Source organism: Pieris rapae, chromosome 13 (assembly GCF_905147795.1).
Source record: "Pieris rapae chromosome 13, ilPieRapa1.1, whole genome shotgun sequence".
NCBI lineage: Eukaryota > Metazoa > Arthropoda > Insecta > Lepidoptera > Pieridae > Pieris > Pieris rapae.
Window position 1 is genome coordinate 4,132,586 of NC_059521.1, and position 22,614 is coordinate 4,155,199.

Consider the following 22,614-nt stretch of genomic DNA (forward strand, 5'->3'; position numbering starts at 1 on the left):
GCGCGCATTGGCACCAGCCTGAATGGAGTTTTATGTTCGTATTGTCCGGTGTGAAACACTGCACTTCACTAACGATAAACAATTTTTGTACGTTTTTAAATGATCACTTCCCCTTGTCCTGCCATCTGGTTTTAGTGTGAATTGGGCATGTTTTTTATGTGTGTTTAGTAGTTGTTATAGGAATGTTTGTTGTATTTTAAATTAAATAGTCTAAAATGTAGGTTAAATTAATATACATCCCTCTATTAAATAGAAGTTAATTTTCATTGTCCTTGACGTATGTGTTTTCCTAATTTCTTGTTTGTGAGCATTAGATGTGTTGTGTGTTTTTAGGTAAATCATTTATTTCGGCCCCTATTCCAAATTGTGTACAAATATTAAGTACAGTTTCCATACTGTTAAGCACTGGATATACAAATAATAAAGTATATGTTGGAATAAAGGCTTCAGTGTTTCAGTAGAATATTGATGTTGTGATTTCTAGCATTGTTTCACCAATATTATATGTAATTACTAACTATAATTAGTGATATATTTTATGTATATAAATGATAATATCCTCAGTCATTAATGAACATTATTTCTATTATTTCAGCAGCAGCATTATTTCTATTATTTTAGCAGTGATATTTCCAATGGTTTATCACATTTCAATTTTATAAATAAATCTCATTTAATATATCAATCAATTTGACATATTTTCAGAAGACGATATCCAGGCTCACCGCAGTGCATCTGTCGCTAAGGACCACTTCTTCGACGACTCCCCAGTGGTTAAATCGCCCCCGGAGCCCACCCGTGTCAAGTCCCCTGAACAGATGAACATGCGCTCCCCTGATCCTGTCAACTGGACTGTGCCACTTGACACTGGCAAGACATTCACTGTGACACAGAATGTCAAAAGCGGTGAGTCACTCATGAGCAAGTTGACTGTCACATTCAAACTAAGTTAGTCTGTCAAAATTTTGTAATGCGCCAGATATGTCAAAATTTTTCTAGTTGGCAACACTCGAATATGGAATTGTAAATGTATTGGCTTAAGAGTGTCTTCTTCACGGTGATGGTTGCACAGTATAACACCCGACACCTAATACTAAGGTCCTTGAATAAGATACTCTTCGTAGATAGACGGCATAATTAAATTTTAAGTCTTATTATATCGATAACACCTAAAGAAATTGAAAAATTCGTCACCCTTTCACTCTTCATACAATTGATTATAACTTAATCCGTTGGTATGGGTGATAAATTTTTACAACGGAAAGCCATCACACTGTCATTTCACGTTGGAATAGACATGGTAACATTAGCCGTTTTTGAGTTTACGTGTGTATAGCAACCCCACAGTACAGTAGGCTTGCAACACTGACACAAGTACACAATAATCATGTGCCAAATACCGATCGGTGAAGCCACTCATTAAAATTTCTTCACTCGTCTAGTTTTCATACATTTTTAATTATGTTAATATCATTCTTTATTTCTTTTCTGTCCACACAAAGTGTTACCCGACCAATTTTCACATATACCCGATAAGATGCCAGAACAACAAAGACACAACAAATCACCCTTTTGACAATAACTAATTAGGATGATTATCGACAAGTTCTGCAGAGACGGCGTGTAGATAGAACATTTTTTGTGGACGTAGAGAGTAGCGTTGCGATCATCATCAGGCATACAACCACTCACATATTTCAGATGAGAACATAAAGCGCCCTAGCTCTGAGTTTAAGGGTAGCTCTGTGGCGGAAGACGTCGGCCCCGTGAAGATGGCAGGTACGCCGTCCACAGCCACCGCCTAAGCCATCATCATCGATTTTAATGAGTGTCAGTCAGTGTACTCTTACTCAAAGACAGAGCTCACTGCCACACGCACGACACAGATAATATATAACCTGTTTTATATTTATGATAGTTCATGATTAAATTGTGTTAATCCAATAACTGAGATGCTTTTATTTTTTGACCGTACTCCGATGAGACGTCGACCACGTATGTATCCATTTGTGTGTGTGTGTTTCGATGTTTGCGTACACGATCACCGTTTGGCACTCTGTCCCTTTCTAACATTTCTCATCTCATTCACTGCATGCTGCCTGCTCCTGTCATCCTACGACGAGTAATAAAGACGTCCATCTCTGGATGTACCCCGATAGGTTAGATCCTTGGTTAGACTTCGCTGTTTCCGAATCATCTGTTGCATGATGTTGTCGGGGGAGGATTTCCTACGTAGATCTTCTGATATATTATCTCTAAAATCTAAAGCATGAAAATTTCCATATGTGCCAACGCCAGCGGCATAGCTTTTGTAAATTGGCTTTAATATCCCAAATTGGCTTCGAATAACTATTATGATATTTACAAACGTAGATTATAAAAAAAATGTTGGTGGCGATTGGCGGATTTTTATTAATATTCAGTATTAAGCATGAATCAATTGAGTAATGGTATTAATTTGATAAAGTAGCGTGAATATACCTATAGTTAAATAAATATCAAACTAAATTAAAAAAGTAAGTACGAAAAATCATTACCCATAGATTAAACAGAAAACCTAACAATGTATACCAATTAACTAACCCTTGCTAGATTAAGAATAAATGTGCTTGTTGATGTCAAGCTATGGAAGTTTCAAGCAACTTTAACAAATATTTGAAACTTTCAAAGACCAGATTACACGACCTTATGATAACACAATGTTTCAGAGATCGCTCCAATCCATCATCAGCAAATGTCGCCAATCCGTTCGCTGAAAAAGAGTGAGTCGCCAACAAGTTTGAGCAAACGCGTGGATAAAACTCCCACTACACCAATTAGCTTGACTCCCATAGATGAGACTAAAGCTCTGGATTTAAACAAGGTGAATGGCGTCAACGGGATCAATAGCAACCAGCTGACACCTGAAACACCTATTAAAGAAATTATTAAAGAAAAAGAAGTAATCAAGAAATCTACTGAAGCCACTCAGGTGGCGCCAGGAGTGGTTGACACAACGCTAATAAACGATACATCGAGCACGGGTGGATTGACAGCGGCTGAGGTATTAGACCGTGCCCGATCCAGGTTTGATAAGTTCTGGGGAAAAAAGGAGGATGATGTGTAATCTAACAGTTGAAGCGTCAATTGACAAGAACACGTAAAATTCGAGGGACATTCTGTCTCCCTGAATGTGTATGTCAATGAAGGAGACAGCATGTGGATTCGATACAGTTGTTCACACAATGCATTTAATAAAGTAATGAGCTATTCTCCAATGGTTATAAAATCGCAAAATAAAGTAGGTCGGTGCATAGCTTCGCTTGTATAAGAACGATTACTGTATTATTTATTATATAATGATCACTGTCTATTAAATAGGAGTGTGGTGGCTTGTGATAGTAGATACGGTCTGGTCGAAGTAGAATAGTAAGATTAATATACGTATTTATGAAACAAGGAGTTTATAACTAAAGTTACATGTGATGTGGGTTAAAACAAATTTTTAAGTCCTTTAAAATTGTCAGAGATACATTAACTATTTAGGGATTTTCTGGAATAGGTTCTGGTTTTAAAGAAAATATTAAAGAAGGATGCTGAGATATTTTATTAGGGCATTAAAATATTGTTTTCTTACGCTAAGATTTTTATCAAAAAATCTAATCATATAGTAAGTCTCGTTATAAACTTCTTGGTAACGATTAAAAGATTCGATGAACGATGGATGTTGGTCTTATACAACATTAATTGTAAAATCATAGTTATTATTAAGTTGCGAATTAAATTTGTATATTTACTTCAATCCCATGTAAGCGCATAACTATTGCAAATATTCAAAGCATCAAATACATGACGCAACGAAATAGTATCAAGCGGCAAAGGTGTCTGTCTAATTATTATTTAATTCAATTATTGAATATTACGTATTTCTACGCAGATTCAACTTAACAGAAATAGTGAACAATCACAAACGTATTTAGCTTTCTCAGAAATTTCTTTCTATTCATACATCTCCGTCCATAGAAAATACATGACAGATAATTTAAACGCCAAATGAAGTGGCTAAATACATTCATAGTACATTACCATCAATTTCATATTAAAATATTTCTTAGTTTCCAAGTCAGAGTCTAAATCATAGTTTCGTGAATTCCATTGTGGTTGTTTATTATTTCAGAATTGAGAAAACCCTTGCATTTAGTTTTTGTGTTTGTACGAAGTAGATACTTTTTAACTATTTATATATTACAATGGGCAATGTATACTTTCTAAATGCATCTGTTAGCCGTCCAACGTAGTATTTTTTGCGAAATAATTACAAAATATATTTTCTCAAATTATTTCTACAGCTTTGTAATCTATGGATGAAAAGATATATTTTATAACAATCTACAACATTATTCTTCGTCTATTGTATCTGTGAATGTTATTGATAGAAATGGCGGGAAATTGAAATCAACGGCCAGAAGCCAGCTTAGATAGTTCTTTAATATGTTATTTGATTGTAATTGATTTATACGAATATTGCTGTAGTGTTTTTATCGAAAAACTTTGTAGTTACCAATGGATATTTATCCAGAGCCTTGCCGGATATGTTTATCCATGTCCGAATTTAATGTATCTTTATCCGGTACGTATTGTACAAAAGCAAATATAATAGCCAAAATATTGTTGTATCTAAAAATTATTATCGAAAAAACGGACAGGCTGAAAACAATTTGCTTCAAATGTATGGTAAGGATTGAACAGATCCATGAATTTATAACGACCATAACGCAGTCACAAAATCATTTCGATAAACATTATTCAAGACCAAAGAGCCCTTCGCCCAATATTCGCGTTACTTCCTTCGCTCAACAAGAAAATAATGCCTTTCTCAAAATGAAACAGTCGAGTCCATTCTTTTCCTGTTCGCCGCTAAATATACTTGTAAAACAATCGAATCATCAGTTTTTGACCTCTGGCACTCGTTTACATAACGTTCGAGACGATAATGAAGAGGATCTGCAAATGAATCCAGGAGAATCGGAACAGCTTTCGGTTGATATGTTTGAATCTCAATCTGACTATGAGGATGTGGACTTTAAGCGGCCAGATTAGAAAATGACTTCAGACGCGAATATAATTAAAAGAGTAATTGTTATGATCCAGCAGACAACTGATTAAATTCTTTTGCGTTCTATGGAATTCCGTAGAGACAGGGTAACGTTAGAATTGATTTAAGTAATTTTCTGTAGATATAATAAACATAGGTGCCTATTGTTTTATTCATAGACTAGCTAAATATCTTTCAGTTCCACAGACAATATAAGTACCTAATCACAACTTTGAATTTTTGTAATTTAAAATTTCTCTTTATCCGTAAGATTAAAAATTTTATCGTATAAGAAATTTGTTAATACTAATTAATATTTGTGAAATTGATGTTACTTGTATTAATAATAAATGTCATTGAAATTTCATTTTAGTTTAGGCGTTCAATACTAATTGACCTTCGACCGTAAACGTGACCTTATAATGCCTATGAAAAGTCATGTAACAACCAATTTAATCAACCATAATTATTGTGACGGCGTGTCACGCCTACGGAGAAATGGTTATGTCTCAGTGCCCAGTATTATTTCAAGCATTGAATTGTTTTTTTGCGCACAAAATTTTTTCAAGCTATTCCTCCTCGACATTTTTCATAGCAAGTAATAGCTTTCCTAAGAAGCTAAGCGTTTGTTTTTTCTGTTGAAATTACATCAAAATGGACACCTTAATAAACATTTAAAAATGGGTTGTTTTTTCTATAATTCAGCACTTCCTTACCAAATTATTGTTCAGTGAATATTATTAGAGAATCTTACCTTTCGAAGGTGGAAAAGGCGACTTGAAAATGAGCCTTTTCCACCGTAGCAAGCGTCATCACAAATCATGCCCACGTAGAACCAATGATCAACGATGGTATATCGCATGGCAAGACTATTACTGAGTCCCGTCTAGAGCGAGTTTTGTCGGGTTTTAGTGGGTACCGAGAGATACGTGCTATGTCATTTTAATGATTTGAAGATATGTTATAATAATCCAATAACATTCTCATAATATTCTTTGATAGTTTGCTTTCATCGTATCATCAACTATGATTAAGCGTTCTTGTTAGGATTTAAAAATTCAACTTAACCTATGAACGAAAATTTAAAACTTCTAAAGAATAATAGGGGAGAAAAAAATGGTTATTTTGGAACAAAAACAAAAAATTAAGAACAATGACTTTATTTCGTATTTGTATCAATTCGTACACATATTCTAAAGAAAATATTTCCTCATTCACTATAGACAGTTATTGATAAATCACATTTATTATACACTAAATTAATTTTACAAATTAAGCATTAAGTATGGCAGGAAACAACACAGAGATGAAGATATGACGTCACTACACATTAGCTTAACCATGCTTTTAATAACTACCACTGATCCACTAAGCGAGCTGTTCTTAATAAATGGTTGACATTGATACATTATAAGCAGAATGTACACATAAATACATGTAGGCGTGTACCAATATTTTAGAACAAACATAAATATAAAATCAAAATAAACTTTCAAGTCACCACCACTATATGTGACCCCAAAAAACAACGCTAACCTGTAAGATATGACAGACGGGTTAGATTAGTAGGTGGCATCAGGGTGGTGGTATTCATACCATTTCGACATATACATTTAACAAGCCATGTGCATAAAAAATACAAATTATATTTACTAATAATTTGAAATTATGGTCCCAAAACAATGTAACAATTTAAGCTTAAACAATATAATTAGGGTAGTTAAATTTAACCCTGTCTCACCATCACATAGGAAGTAAATGTTTCACGTTAAACTAATGAGTATTTTAGAACATAATTTTCACTGAACAGTTAAATAAAACAAGTTTTTGGAATGTCTATATCAAAGTCATGGAGAATTAGCCGAGCATAAACTTAAATCCCTGATACGAACAATTTTCCTTAGTGGGCCCGTATTTGTATTCTAGGTTCAGTCAACCTAGATCTTATAACTTACAAACAATACTGATGCAACATTGCTTTAAATCTTTGTGCATTGTAAATTAGAACTCAAGATTAATAGACGCTATTACAATTCACAAGGATTTAAAGTAATAATGAAACAATGTGTCAAAACCTGTCAACAGAGGTGGTCAACAAAGCCCGCTCAACAGACTATGAGAGGTAACTCTAGAACGAAGAATACAGGCCAAGTAATTCCTTTTAATTTTTTAAAGAAAGACAACTTTCCTCATTTATCTATGTATTGCTCCATTCTCTATGCCTGTCTTATGAAATTTCAATTGAAGAAATAATATAACATTAATAGGAACAACAAAAACAATTTCGGAAGACGTCACTTAATTCGGAAAGCAATACAATCTGCTGATTTTTATAATAAATATGCAATCTATGGCACTAAATTCATGTGCGTGTTTTATAAGCATAGACACAGAGAATAAATTGAGCATTTCTGGCATACAAACCAATTGTCTCTTTCTCATATTAACTGTGAGAAAGAGACAGCATACTCGACCGTTACGAACTGAATCTTAAGGCATTCAAGATGTTATTTCAATACACAAAAATGAAAACTAATTTTAAATCCATCCCATTCCATTCTTTATGTCTATTATTATGAATTGAAAGTGAAATAGAAAAGCATAGTATATATGTATTTAAAACTACATAGTATGAAATGAACGTGAAGTCTCAACTATAAAAATAAAAACCTAACAAATGTTTAAAAATACTATCACAATTAGTAGATCTAAAATCTAAATCTATTCTAAACGAGTACAAGTGAGATAAAAACGTTCACAAAAAAATAATTACATCTTTAATAATGTTATATGCCTCAACATTAATACTGAATAAAATATTTGCCTGAATTAAGATGAAATTGAGATCTTTATTTATAACGGACAGATAAGCGAAAGACTCGTTTCGTATTATTTTAAATTGAATTCCGTTCCTAGTATATTCTTTAAAAAGTAGTTAATACATAAGGAATTTTCCCTAAAAACCAGCACATGCAAGATATTAGTCTAGAAAACGTGGTTCTTTATATGCTTCTATAGAATGAAAATATATTACAGAACCTGAGTTCTGTTATATATTTTCATTCTATAAAAGCATATAAAGAACCACGTTTTCTAGACTTATATCTTTGTCAATTTAGATAGTCCTCTTTACGTGCATTTTTAGATACTAAGTAAACCTTTAATATTAAAAGAAATTATATTTCTCAGAAGCGATTATAAAAATTATGTCACAAAATTATTTCGTATTAATGGGTACATGGGGTTATCCAAAGAATGTAGGTATCTTACAACTGAGACGAGGCGCACTCTCTACCCAACATGAACTACACCATATATTAGCTTGCACGACAACATTAATTTTGTAACTGCGTTCTCATGAAGTAGAAATTGATACTTAGATTACATAAGCAATTGAAAAATAAAGTTTACAAGAGGCTCCTAAATATCATTAGCCGTAGTATTAGTAGGTTTTACAAAATTTTATTATAAATGTAAGTTTCATTGATATCTGACTGTAGTATTTCCTTAACGAAGTACAGTAGCAGAAAAGCAGATATTTTTTAACCAATTCATATTAAAAAACTTTTTCCTAGTTCCTAATAAATACCTGAAATAATCTACTGGTTTAAGCTTGTTTATAAAATTGTACTCCATTTAGAAAATACGAAAAAATACTTTATTTAAAATGTACTTGCAAATTTCTACGAAACGTTTAGAAGGATGACTTATCAAAATATGTTTTGTATTATAGTATCGTGTCATATTAAATTGAAAAACCACTCTTTGCCAACATTTAAAAACTCTCATAAAAACCTTACAAAGACAAACCACGCCTACAATATCCAAATTGACCAACCTCAGTTCTAAATTAGAATCGATTGAATAACCACTGACAAACATATATTTGTCTCTTTCATTTCTCACCGGATGATGAACTTGACGCCCTTCCCCGTCCCTTTTTCATCTTTTTCTCATCTGGTTCCTTGTCGGCGGCGACAGAACTTTGATCAAGTTTGATTGGTATTTGTGACTGGGGCGTGGTATTCTGGAATTATTTTAAAACTACATAACACTCAATATAAAATACGGCAAAATGTTACGGGACATTAACCATTAATAATAATCTAGTTAATACCTTCTTTTTAGCATGTTTGTCCTTTTTCGCTTTGTGATCTTCATCGTCTCTTTTTCTGCTCATGACTCCGAGAAGTTTGCTCACCACACTCTTACTTCTACCCTCACTTGTCTCCGCATCTGGAGACTACAACAACGAACGAATGTTTATAATAACAGCACGGTATAAAGAGAAAAAATCTCAAAGTATATTTAAAATTACAACTTATTATAAAAATTCTACTTTGATAGTCATATTTTATTCAAGTGCATTTTTACACAGAAAACGCCGTAACAAGGAAAATATCGTTATACATTTTATTCATAAATATTTCAAGAAACTCAGGAGTTAACGAATGAATAAGGGATGTTATGAAAATACCTTGATCGTCTCAACCGATTCCTGTTTTCTGAACTCCTTCTTTATGGACTCAGACCTCTTTGCTTGCTCTTGTTTTTTCTCAGCTTTCTCTTGTTTCTCTTGCTTTTTCGCTTCTTTCAACTCTTTCTCTCTTTCTAGTTTCTCTAATTTCAGTTCCTTCTCTCGCTCCTGCCTTTCCAATTTTTCTTGCTTCGTTTCTTTTTCCCTTTCTTGTTTAGTTTCAACTCTTTTTACCGAACCACTTCGTTCCATTTTATCCCTCTTGTCATCTTTTGCTTCTGGCGCTTTCTCTTTCTCTGGCTTCTCAATCTTCTTAATCGAGTCTTGTTTCTTTAACTCCTTTGTTTCTGACTTCTCTTTTTTTATCGAGTCTTGTTTTTTCAAGTCTGATTTATCCTTAGATTTTGTTTTCTCTTTGGATTTCAAATCTTCATCTTTCAGACTGGAATCTGACTTTTTGCGAGTTTTGACTTCCGGAATGCTGGACAATTCTTGTGTAAAGGAGAGTTTCTTATTTATATCCGACACAGTGAGACTTGTGTCTGTACTTGAACGGCTGTCTGTCACCGTGAGGTACACTAAAAATAATAAAACAGTTTTTAATTATTTTTTCGAAAATTACAGACGTAATTCTGAATTAAAAAATACTACACTTTTCTTACATGGCATTTCCCTCGATGAATCAATAGTTGAAGCATCCATACTAGAGTCTACGAATGACTCGTCAGAAAGAGAGAGGGACGCAAATGACGTGTTAGCATCGAACACCGACTTGCCCTGACTGGCTTTTGGCGATGAGGTGAAGATACTCGGCGTGCTCTGTTTTACTGGCGTCCTGGTTTGAGAAGTTAAAATTAATAAGTTTCACAATGTTTAATAGTGCAGATAAAACTACAACATCCTGTAGGTAGGGTAGTGAGAAACCGACGCGTTAACCCTTGTTCCCAATAATTAAATCAAAACTTAAAAAACTAATGTGGTAAGTTTTCAATAACGATAATTTAATCGTGATAACTACCTCATAGGCAGCCTAGCAGAATGGTGCGTGGGAGAATCTTTCTCCTCCGCGATTCTTGGCAAGAGAGGTTCTTCTTTATCTGGAGGTGGAGGAGTGGGAGGTGCAGGTGCTGGTGCCCGCCAACTTCCTCCTCTTCGGGTAGTCGCCACTGTGGTCGTTCCACTAGTGCTTACTCCCCCACAACAGAGTGGGGATATAGAGCACTTAGATTCCGCTGACCGAGGATGTAACCTATTGAAAATAATAAAACATTAATGTCCACGTTTTAGTTATAGTTTATATCCCGCCATTCAAAATTCCAACTCACATTGCACCTGTTTAAAGCTTTCAAAAACCTAACATAAAAAATTAAAACAAATATAAAATACAAGAAACATAAAAATGATATACAAATGGATGAATAATTCAGCTTATATCAAGTAAATATAAGAGATGATTTGAACACCAGAAAGAGATAATGAAATTCGAAAAAACAATAAACAATATGAAATGACATGAGATGACAACAAACCTGTCAGGCGAAAGGGCTCGTCTCAAAAGCGGGGATGCTGGATCGCGACGCGGCCACGCGCGACGACATTCGCGTGTCGCTAGAGGCGATGGACTGCGTGCTTCGCAGCCGCGGCTATTTTGTATGAATGAACGACACATTAAGCCCCACTCAGGTACAATCACAAAGGCACGACATACGAACTTAAAATATACATTGTTATCAAAACGAAATAGAACAGTGAAAATGAAAAGTCCTGATGTTAGTCACAATATTATGAAAATATGCAATTTATAAAAATATTTACACTTTCAAGTTTAAACCATACATATTGAACCTCTATTAAAATACATACATTTTAAATCAATACATTTATTTACTTTAGTATATATAAATATGTAGTTACCTGGTGGGTGAAGCCGGCGCTGGCGCAGGCTGGGGAGAAGGGGAAGGGGTTCTCGCGAGAGGGGAGAGGGGCATATGCTGAAGAGACGCACGGCGAACTTCACCCGCGCCTAACTTGTGTTTTAGACCGTGAAGGGATGAAGGCCTGTTATATAGTTCAAAAAATATTATTAGTATGAATATTAACCGGCCGGTTTGTGTACCCGAATCTATACATAAATGCAAAAATTCATACTTGCCAGTAGTTATATATATTTTATAGACAAAACGGTGGAGTTGTGAGTTATAGTAACCGGCAATTAAATCAACCCGCGTCGCCTAATTTTTTTTTTATGTTACAGGAGGCAGACGAGCAGGAGGCTCACCTGATGTTAAGTGACACCACCGCCCATGGACACTCGCACTGCCAGAAGGGTCACAAGCGCGCTGTCAGCCTTTTAATAATCGGTAATGTATTCAAATTTGATATTATATATATTAAAAAAACAAGAACTTGGGCTTAAAAGCACGATGTTTTCTTTTCATCTTCTCGCCTACATTTGATTTTTTGCCTTTATAATACCTATTAAACGTTGACATCACCAGCTCCAAAATTAAAGATATATGTAATATTATGTTTAAGAAACAAAAAGTAATTTTTTTATCTGTTTGTTGTAATGTTTTCCTTTAGTTTTTTGTATTGATTTTGTTTTTATTTATTTAAAATGTAACCATTGAGGCACATGTTTTTTTATGTTTACTGTACTTCTAATTTTTTTATAATATGAACAGTAAAAAAAAATAATATGTACCTTTGATAGTGCGTCGTAGGTGCGTTGTGTAACGACGCGTCGGCTAACGCTGGAACTGCGGAAGGCGCTGGAGACGAACTCTCACTGTTTCCACCCGACACCATCTAAAAATTATTATTATGTTTTATTATCACTTTGGTAGCTAAGTGGATATCGCTTTAGTTCAAGCCTAGGGATCCTAAAGAAGAAAAATAAATATTGAATTTGTAATTTTTAAGAACTATTTTGTGAAATTAAGTTTACTGTGATATATAATTAACATTAATAGTACTTTTTGTACCTGGTGCATCTCCTGCGAAGCCCGCTTTGTAGATATTCTTCTGAACAGCGAGCACCGCCGACGAGGTCGTGGGCGTGGCGGCGCGGACGCACGTCTTCCGCCCGAACGACGACGACCACCCGCCTAGAAATCGGTACGTTTGTGATTAACCTTATCTAGACAATTGGTAAAGAATATAGTAATTGCTTATTTTTATGAAAAACACCGCAAACACAATACCATAACACAAATAACTGTGTCCAGTTTATGTTTCCACCATACCAACTTCTACTATTTAAGATTATTTATACAATAAAGAAAAAAAAAAAGAAAAAAAAATAAACAGTTTTTTTTTAATTTACTTAATCCATAGTAGTAATAAATGAATAACTAAATTATGCTAAAACAAAATTTCTTTATATAATTGTGATACATAATAAAACAAGTTCACATTTAATATTTTCCGTATTACCTGTATTGTTGTCTGATCTAGCGGAGTGGCGCGTAGCGTAGCGTGTGGGGCAGCCAAGAGCAACCTTAGCACCTGAAATATTTCAATTGGAAATTAACAATTTATTCCCACTTATGTATTTGCTTTATTAATAACAAAGTTATGGTAATTTTTAATCTACCTGTGTATGCAACAGTCCTTGCACAGATTCACCATTGAGTTGTGTTATGAGGTCCCCTGCGCGTAATCCTGCAGCCCACGCCGATCCTTGTTCACTAACAGCCTATAATTAATTTAATAATTAAACAATCTTACATAACTTACGACTAATTCAAGATATATAATATATTGATATTGTGTTTATATTAAAAACGTAATAGAAACAATATATCAATGATGCTCGACTGTTAACGACTGTCTGTCACGCGTGTGGTTCGCCTTGTTACATCTTTTTTTTAAAGAAATAGTTACACTGATTGCTTTTTACTACAAATTGCCGTATTTATTTTTATTTCTGCATTCTTTTATATAAAAAATGTTATCTATGAAACAATTTAAGGACACTTCAATATTTATAACTTGTATATTTTTTTACATATATGTGTATTTGTGATGTGTCTGTCATGTTTCCTTATTGATAATAAATCAATTTAAGAATAGGATTACCTTGATGAGTGAGGAACATTTTGATTATCAAATGCAGGCTTTACTCGGTTCTTTACAAAGCAATTTCAGCAATAATATGTTTATTTATTTTTTTTATAATTTTCGTTATTTTCTAAGATTATATAATATTTAAATTAATAAATAATATGTACTTACCGACACCAAATGGTGCATAGTATAGTAATCTGTATCCCCATAGTACACACGGACCGTGTGTATCGTAAATCCGAAACCGCGTGGGCCTCGACGTACAACGATCGGCGGTTTTGAGGACTGAATTAATCTATAAAATAAATATACGTTCTACTAATGAGGGAATTCGGTTTGAGTCCAGAAGACTAAAATTAGGACGGCGGTCTGATGGACGCAGATTTCGTACGTATAATATTAAGTTTCTCATGTAAAAATTGTAATGAGAAATAAAGTTCTTTACACGTTAAGATACAAATACAATAAATATCTTTAATATTTTCTGTTTTATATAGCTGTAATATGGGTGGTACGTTGATTTTAACTAAAAACACTTTTTTCTTAGAACTCTAACTCTTTAAAAAAAACTTCGAGTAACTTGTGTGTGTCTCGAACACTGAACACAGAATTTTACTTTCATTATATTACTTACGAATGGTTAGCAATAGCGAAGGGCGATGGCGGATCGCGACACGGCGAAGAGTCACGTGATGAGTTGGTAGAAGATGTGTTGCCGGCACAAGGAGATCCACCACCCATGCTTATTATGCTGTCTTCGGCTGCAAAATATTTTTATACATCACGTAAACAACATTTTATTTAAACATCAAGTATTCTTTAAAATATAAAAAATCTTCCAATAAATAACACAGATTATAAACTACCGGTCTATAGTCTGACATAATTTATCAAATGTGATGTGAAAAATATAAATTAATCAGCTATATACCACATATAGCATATACAACAATAACATTATTCAGTTTTCAATAAAGTTTAAATAAAAAAAAATTAATTTAAACTAAATTAATGCGAGTACCTGGATGGATCACTAGAGAGAGGCCAGATGTGCTTGCCGATCGGCGCATTGACTTTGGTGCGGATAACGCAATGGGTTTACTCTTGTCTCGTTCCACCTTATCCACTTTATCAAATGATTTATTTTCCTTCTCCCTCTTATTCTCCGATCTATGAAAAAATGTATGATTATTATTTACGCAAAAAAAATCGTTGACAGTAACATACCTACACTCTGATTTTTATTCCGTAGAATTCTGACAGCTATCATTTTTGACATGTCAGAGATGACAAACCTTATTTGCCGGGCATATTTTTCAATTTCAATACGATTCTCAACGTCTCTGTTAATTTACTGAAGCAAAGATCAAAGTTGATTTTTCAATCAATACTTCAAATAATATATGTATTACGTTTTAAGAAAACGATATTATATATACATACTAGCGGATCCGACAGACGTTGTCCTGTCTACACGTCTTTAATTTCAAAATTTCAATTTTTAATAAGCCATTTTGATGAAAATTATTATTCAAATTGTCATACAATATCTAACGATCCAGCACATGGTCACACACGATATAACACAATGATAACAAAACTTTTTTTAAATTTCGGGACAGACTAAAATTAAAATTCGAATATTATTTAAAATTTGACACTGCGATGGTAGCGCCGTCTGTCGGATCTAATGTAAAACATTCCAAAATCAACAACAACTAATAAATTGAAAATTAATTAAAAAAACATTGTCCAGCGGACAAAATTGTGAATCTAAACCATTCCCAGATCCCCTTGAACACACACAAAAAATTTCGTCTAAATCGGTCCAGTCGTTTAGGAGGAGTTCAGTCACATACACACGCACACAAGAAATATATATATTAAGATATTATAGTATATTCCTATTCTACTAATAACACTTACGGTTTTGGCAACATAGCAGGATGCAACTGTGGTTGCACGAGACTGGACAATCCATGAGTCAAATGCGTATGCGCATGTAAATGGGCCGCGTGCGACGAGTGCGAGTGCGCAAGCGGCGCACGCAACGCGACACGACGACGAGCGGCCGGCGACACGTCGTCAGAATCCGTTTGGGATGATTCAGCAGAGTTTGCTGATATCATCTGTAGATAAAAACATACCTTAAGTAGAAGTCGAATCACAAGATTTGTCTCCCATAAGAGATAAAGAGTTTATAAATATTAGAAATATAAAAGCCGATAAGCATGCGAAGAACGATGGGACATCATAAAATAAATTCACAATAAATGTTGTAGTACACTTAAAATATTCTTCTTCGACCAAGCTAAGACCCGGAGAGGTACAGAATGATGATGACAACAAGGTTTATGATTGTAATATAACGACATTATATATATTATACTATACAAGTATAACATATTATAAATACACAATTTCATATGAGAATAAAGTTTTGATTGATTTAAAAATGTATGAAACAACGGTAAACTAAGCATGCTTCATCACTCTTTTCATCCTATTTTTTTTATTATCATACACCAATCATTAATGAAAAAATGAGATAAAATATTTTTTTCGAAAACTCAGTTATGGAATTTAGTTTCAAACAAAATTGTAACCCTACCGGGCACTTAGGATGATGGTGCGAAGATTGCGGCGGCGCAGTGGGTGTGCTTGGTGGGCCTGCACTGTCTGGCGTGCCTGGCCAACTATCCGTGCTCTATTTAAATAAAAATACTTAATTAATAAAAAATACACTAATCAAGGCAATAAGCATTCTTAAAAAAAAAACTACTCTATATGATTGATATAATCAATATTGAAGAGAATCTAAAAACTTGACGAAAACCTTGAACCTCATAGTCATTTTAATCGGTTTAAAAGTAAAATTCATGGAAAAACAAACTAATTTTCATAATCTACATAAAATTAAATAACTACATGCGCATACGCACCTCAATGCTAACCCTAGAAGAATGCGAGTGATAATGTCTCCTCCATTGCGGCGATGTAGAGGAGAATGCGGCAAATAGCCCTGCCTCCTCTCCTCCCGTCTCTGCAGTTGGCCCACTCTCCCCTTCAGCTGCCTCGTCTGTCTCCACTTCACTGTGATTGTATCGATCACAGCGACCTAAAAATTAGAAATAACATACATACACTTAGTATTGCAATATTTACTGTACTATTTTTTTGTTACATTGTATTAGTATTTAACAAAAGTTACAATCACATAACATTTTTCATTAACTTCATAGACACAGAATGAATAGGGTTAAGATGTGACTAAATAGTAATTACGTCATAGATAAAATATTTTGGACCTCACCATCTCAATTTCATTAAAAAAAAAAAATATCTAACCACCATTTCCATCTACTAAAAATAAAAAATACTTTTTGATACTTACTATCAAAATAGCTGGTGTCCTCATCATTTTCCAGCTGCGGTATGAACTCAGCTTTCCGACGGAGTAAATTGTTCCAGTCTAGTCCGTAGAAATATATGTGTTCCTATAAGATACACAATATTTAATAATCAACAACATCTATAAGTACTACGTCTCTCTAGATTTATATCTCTCTAACCTTTACTTGATGAGTGCCGCCCGTCCCCAATCTATCTCTTGGGTTTCGAGCGAGTAAATCTGCAATTATAGTTCTCGCTTCTACTGCTATCGGAAAATCATCTTCGGATGGCCACTCTATGTCATCTGTATATATAATAAAGATATTTACTTGCTACAACTAGAATTCAACAAAAACAGAAAATATTTGAAATACTAATTAAGTGTAACTAAAATTATATATCGTTATCATACAGCACATTTTATCTAACATATTTCCGTAAAGACAGCCTTTTTCCGATTTACGCATAAGTAATTTTGAATATAAAATATTTATTACCATTGACTGTATGCGCAAAAAGTTCTTCGGGTGTGTCACCGAAGAAAGGCACACAGCCCACTAAAAACTCGTAGAGAATGATGCCCATCGACCACCAATCCACAGGTTTACCGTATCCCTGAAAACATTTCACATTTTGTAAGTAATTCAGTAAAAGCAACTTATTAGGGAAAACACAAATACCCTAAGAGTTCATACTACACTAAGTACATACGTACACACATATATGTAGCATACATAAATAATTAATTTCAATAAAAAAACGATGTCATCAATAAATCAACAGAACAGTTTCAAGTTATTTACTAATGTGAAACTGTCATGCTATGTATGTATGCACACGTTTGCACGTACATAACGTACTAGTATTACGTATCAAAAAAAATGTTTGCATCTCGAGACGCCCGACAAGAGTCAACTAATCTTAGTTGATCTGCTATTTAATATGGAATTTTTTTAACTTGAGAAATGCTTAAGTTATTATTTAAATGATATGTATAGTAATATTGGGATGTACCGGTGTAATTAATATTAATAAAAATTTTCATTTTATAGTATGCTCGAAAAGGGCGATAATATGCTCACTGTCAACAGTAAATATCTAAGGCACATTAAACACTGAGTAGAGAGCTAGGCAGACGGGCGCCGTAACGCGTTACGTAACGAAGCGGTTTACCCTCTCATAAACAGTTATCACTTCAATACCATAAAAAATTGGTACTAGGTCTTACATATAGAAATAATATACCTGTCGTAATATGACTTCAGGCGCAATGTATTCGGGCGTCCCACAGACCTGCTTATCAGAGAACTGGCGCGCTTCGCGGTCAGCGTATTCCTCGTAGAGGTTCGTAGCCACTGCGTATACGATTAGTTTAAATTTTTAGGAGGATTAAAAAACAAATCTACTCTTTAACTTTGTTAAACTTTCTTACTTTCGTATCACAACCATATATTTTATTGCTATTATCATTTGTATAAGCATATGAAGTAATAAATTTAAAAATAACAAACTTAACACATCATAGTAAAAGGGTTTAGAAAACTTCACATTCTCGTGATTATTAAATGAGATAGAATATCTTCAAACGAACTTCTTTAGAGATTTTTAACAAATGTAGTGATGAATATTTAAGACTAAATTCTTTTAGTACATACCTTATATACTAGATAATTACAGTTTTTCACTTACATGACATAAGACCCATTTTGCTGAGTCCAAAGTCAGTGAGCTTTATGTGACCAGTTGCAGTGATGAGAAGGCTAAAATTAATACAATTATTAATAAAAAAAAGTAGTATGGTAATAGTTTTTACTTTTAAGAAAAAAAAAGAATTTATGTTTCATTCATTCACTAATCACTTGTAATTAACTTCTAAGCCGCATCAATAAGATTTTACAAATTAAACTATACTAGGTTTTGTACCGGTTTCATTAACGAATAAATAACTTTTTTTTAATATAACGGGACAAACGGACCGGAGGCTCGTCTGATGTTGTGATCAGTCAGTGAAAGATCATCGGCCGTTTAATAATTCGTTAAGACGCCGAGGTGATAGGTATTTTGTTCCGCTTTGACGTCCCATGATGAGTGGTTTCTTTAAAATCGACTTACAAAAAATAAAACTTATTCTCAATTAAATGCAGTGCGTAGGTAAGTAAACCACAGATTATCAAAACTGTCCCCTTAATATATGCTTAAACCACTTCGTAATTCCTATGATTGAGATAAAACTTTTTTAGGTGTGTTATTTGTTTATTTTCACATTGTAAAGTGAGGACTAGCTGATAGTTCCTTCATAAGCAGGTAACTCACTTGTCGGGTTTAAGATCCCGATGCACAATTCCATACGAGTGTAAATACTCCACAGCCAATACTGCCTCAGCGAAGTAATGCCGCGCCATGTCTGGCGGAAGTGGCCCTGCGCGCAGTAGAGTTGCGCAGTCACCGCCTTCCACAAACTCCAATATGAGACATAAATGGCGTTTCGTCTCGAATGAGCAGTACATTGTTACCTGGAAATATTTATTTTTAATGAATTTATCACTACATATTATAAAACAAAGTCGCTTTCTCTGTCCATATGTCCCTTTGTATGCTTAAATCTTTGAAACTACGCAACGGATTTTGATGCGGTTTCTTCAATAGGTAGAGTGATGCAAGATGAAGGTTTATATGTATAATAACATTCATTAAATAGTGGAGAAGTACTGTGCTTTTTGAGGTTTCTAATGTGATGTCGTAAATAATTACATTTTTTCCGCTTACATTGCAAACGCAGGCTGAACCCTACGACTTTTATCAAAATAATGTACTAAGTATTGTACACATTGAAAAGGTCTACAGAAAAGTCCCTGATGGTATATGTCTATCTCTTATGGATAACCCACATTTTTATATACAACGTTCACAGATTTTCTGTAGTGTATTTAGTATCAGCATTGCACCCGTGCGAAGCCGGGGCGGGTCGCTAGTATGTAATAAAAGTCAATCAAATGCATGTTGTCTCTATAATTTTTTAAAATATCATCAACAATTATATAGTTTGAATAACAGAAAATGTCCGAATAATGGGATTGAATTTATAGTTTTTTTTTTTAAATTTCCACAACTGAACTCTCTATAGCTGGCTGTATTCGGTAAGAACTTACCACAAAAGGATTATCAGCAAAACTTAATATGTCTCGCTCCGCGAATGCTTGCTCTACTTGATTTCTTAGTATTAAATTGTTTTTGCTGATTTTTTTCATCGCGTACCTAAAACATATTAATACATAATAAATGTCACTCATTTCATACCCAAATTTAATAAACTTTTCATGATAATATAAGAATGTGTTTTTACGACTAGTTTAGTAGTTCTCTCTTTCTCTTACCTCTGTCGGGTCTGCTTATGTTTGACGAGATATACGGCTCCATATGCCCCATTGGAGATCAGTTTAATGACCTGGTAGTCGTTTTCTGATGGGGTACCTCCCCCCACCCCACCTGGGGGTGACGAACGACCTCGGAGTCTGAAAAAAAAATATTTGTCAGGGTTTGAGGAGTTTATTTATTAAAGTCAATATACTGAGACATTATTTAAAATTTAAGTTAGTTTGATTTTTGAAATTGCAGTTTTTATGTCCTATTCAAGTATTGTATAATACAAACTTTGATGGTGACGAGTTCTGTGGCGGCGGCGGAGGTGGTGGGACTGACAACTCGGCGAGAGGATCCTTTGACAAGCCCAGCTTGTGAATTATGTATTGAGGGATGTCTGTCGATAAGCCCTAAAATACCAATTTTTATTTAGAACTACTATTTGTCTTGGACTTTTCATAGAGTAAGTAATTTGGTATTGGGACTTTTATTTGTTATTTAAATGCGCTTAATATTATTTTCAACCGTAATTTTCAACTGCATTTTTACTGTTTAACAAAAAATATTGATTTTTATTTTAAAATAAAACTTAACTGAAATAAAACTACGAAACATATTCACCTAACTGGAAGCTAGGTATTAAGTTAAAATAAATCTGAAAAGTAAAATGAGCCATTTGAGCATCAAAATAAAAAGTTAAAACATTTTACGAAAAACATTTTATCCAAACTGTATTTGAACCATTCTCTAAACCCATTTGAAACATGTACCTGCAAATGCCGTGCATGTCCCTCTGCTACCTCAAGAAGCCGATAGAATTTTTCAGGGTCGAACTCCAGACACTCAAGCAGTCTCGCAGGACGAGCCATGGCAAGTGTCAGCCTGGTAACCAAAGGAGCAACTCTACCGCCCGCTTCCGCTGACTTCTCCCGAGTCTATAGAATTTATTTTGTACGTTACATTTACGTATGTGTATACGCTGAGTACATGTATATGTACTCAACTCGTTATTGTTACATTATTATAAAGAAACAATGGATAGTTGCAAATTAAAAACGTTAAATTAAAATAGAGTCCTTAATAAACAATTTATAGCTACTAGCAGACCCGACATATTTGTCCTGCATAATATTTCAAGCCATTACGATATTAAATAAAGTATGAAACCACCGACTACAGCGCCTTCAGCGTCATGCTGATTTGTGAATATAAACTAACCAGTGTCCACCCACTTGCATCCCAAACGCATACAAAAAAGTTCATACAACTCGGTCCCGCCGTTTAAGAGGAGAACCGTACAAACACGGAATATAAAATTAACGTGGAAAAACTTTTGTTTCCCGATCTAGTAACTGATACTTTAACGATCTTTCTTTAAATAAGACCTACATGGATAGCAATGTTATAATAACATTTGTTACCGAGAATATTTACCTCAGCAAGCAGCCTGTCCAAACTATCACCCATGTCATAGAAGTAACTGCTTGTTACCTGCCTCGACTCAGACTTGTGAAGACAATCACGAGCCATCTCTAAAACCTGTTAAAAATATTACAAAATTTACAAAAAGTCTCCTTATACTAGCTTAGAAAATCTTGTCATCAAAACTTTAAAATTAAGTGTTACAATAAAATTTTTGTGCAAAATACACCTTTTTTATTTTATTTTTTTATTTATTTGGGGCAAAAAATTAGGACAAACACATGTCAAAATTAACATACATACGAAAATATAAAAAGCAGTGTCGTTTCTAAAACATGTGGACACGACCAGCGAAATAAGGTAGAGCACAACAGTGCTAATACAAAAACAACCATAAATTTAAAATAAAAACTATAAAGAATTGTATGTAAATGTATATATGGTATTGTGTTCCATCTTAACGCAAAGCATTAAAGTCGTCATTATTTATAAGATATCAAAGCAATAATGAAACAACATTTTAGCTAGAAGTTATAACCCTGATACAGATCAAAATCAGATCACCCTTGTTAATAAAGTAAATAAAATAACAGCTACAAATATATTGGTACCTGTCGTTGAACGAATCTTTCTATCGGCGGCCGGTCAGGCTTCTTATCAAGTTCAGTCAACTCGTCTATTAGAGAGCGTAATCTAGAACAGACATTAAAAATTAATTAATAAAATAATAATTATTCTATTAGTTATAACTGAGTTAATTATTAATTAACACCATAGGCATCGTTGCATCTATTTTGTTTATAGCTGCTGTGGTATATTG

The 22,614-nt window shown here is 33.9% G+C and overlaps 2 protein-coding genes across 14 annotated transcripts in view; one reads left to right on the plus strand and one right to left on the minus strand.

The window, feature by feature from the left end:
* LOC110993864 overlaps window positions 1-5,758 on the plus strand; it is a 40,156-nt gene extending 34,398 nt beyond the window's left edge. For 6 of the 10 annotated variants that reach the window (XM_045630679.1, XM_045630684.1, XM_045630683.1 and 3 more), the window contains 2 exons: window positions 706-906; window positions 2,709-5,758. In XM_045630679.1, coding sequence (XP_045486635.1) covers window positions 706-906; window positions 2,709-3,106 — 599 coding nt within the window. In that variant the 3' untranslated portion in view covers window positions 3,107-5,758. Of the gene's footprint in view, window positions 1-705; window positions 907-1,701; window positions 1,948-2,708 lie in introns of those variants that run through there. The other 4 variants (XM_045630681.1, XM_045630685.1, XM_045630686.1 and 1 more) reach the window with 2 other exon arrangements.
* A 460-nt stretch (window positions 5,759-6,218) lies between these two features.
* Window positions 6,219-22,614, minus strand: part of LOC110993881 (microtubule-associated serine/threonine-protein kinase 3) — a 36,062-nt gene continuing 19,666 nt past the window's right edge. For 2 of the 4 annotated variants that reach the window (XM_022260279.2, XM_022260281.2), the window contains exons 9-37: window positions 22,406-22,487; window positions 21,807-21,911; window positions 21,143-21,307; window positions 20,664-20,782; window positions 20,387-20,524; window positions 20,162-20,267; window positions 19,326-19,525; window positions 18,702-18,772; window positions 18,258-18,367; window positions 17,510-17,627; window positions 17,192-17,316; window positions 17,014-17,116; window positions 16,562-16,737; window positions 16,231-16,326; window positions 15,546-15,748; window positions 14,641-14,789; window positions 14,254-14,380; window positions 13,788-13,914; window positions 13,147-13,248; window positions 12,987-13,058; window positions 12,536-12,658; window positions 12,256-12,359; window positions 11,466-11,609; window positions 11,081-11,194; window positions 10,570-10,800; window positions 10,214-10,386; window positions 9,552-10,129; window positions 9,192-9,317; window positions 6,219-9,101 (exon numbers count right to left, since the gene is read on the minus strand). In XM_022260279.2, the coding sequence (XP_022115971.2) occupies window positions 8,970-9,101; window positions 9,192-9,317; window positions 9,552-10,129; window positions 10,214-10,386; window positions 10,570-10,800; window positions 11,081-11,194; window positions 11,466-11,609; window positions 12,256-12,359; window positions 12,536-12,658; window positions 12,987-13,058; window positions 13,147-13,248; window positions 13,788-13,914; window positions 14,254-14,380; window positions 14,641-14,789; window positions 15,546-15,748; window positions 16,231-16,326; window positions 16,562-16,737; window positions 17,014-17,116; window positions 17,192-17,316; window positions 17,510-17,627; window positions 18,258-18,367; window positions 18,702-18,772; window positions 19,326-19,525; window positions 20,162-20,267; window positions 20,387-20,524; window positions 20,664-20,782; window positions 21,143-21,307; window positions 21,807-21,911; window positions 22,406-22,487 (4,219 nt within the window). In that variant the 3' untranslated portion in view covers window positions 6,219-8,969. Of the gene's footprint in view, window positions 9,119-9,191; window positions 9,318-9,551; window positions 10,130-10,213; window positions 10,387-10,569; window positions 10,801-11,080; window positions 11,195-11,465; window positions 11,610-12,255; window positions 12,360-12,535; window positions 12,659-12,986; window positions 13,059-13,146; window positions 13,249-13,787; window positions 13,915-14,253; window positions 14,381-14,640; window positions 14,790-15,545; window positions 15,749-16,230; window positions 16,327-16,561; window positions 16,738-17,013; window positions 17,117-17,191; window positions 17,317-17,509; window positions 17,628-18,257; window positions 18,368-18,701; window positions 18,773-19,325; window positions 19,526-20,161; window positions 20,268-20,386; window positions 20,525-20,663; window positions 20,783-21,142; window positions 21,308-21,806; window positions 21,912-22,405; window positions 22,488-22,614 lie in introns of all 4 variants that reach the window. The other 2 variants (XM_045630647.1, XM_022260282.2) reach the window with 2 other exon arrangements.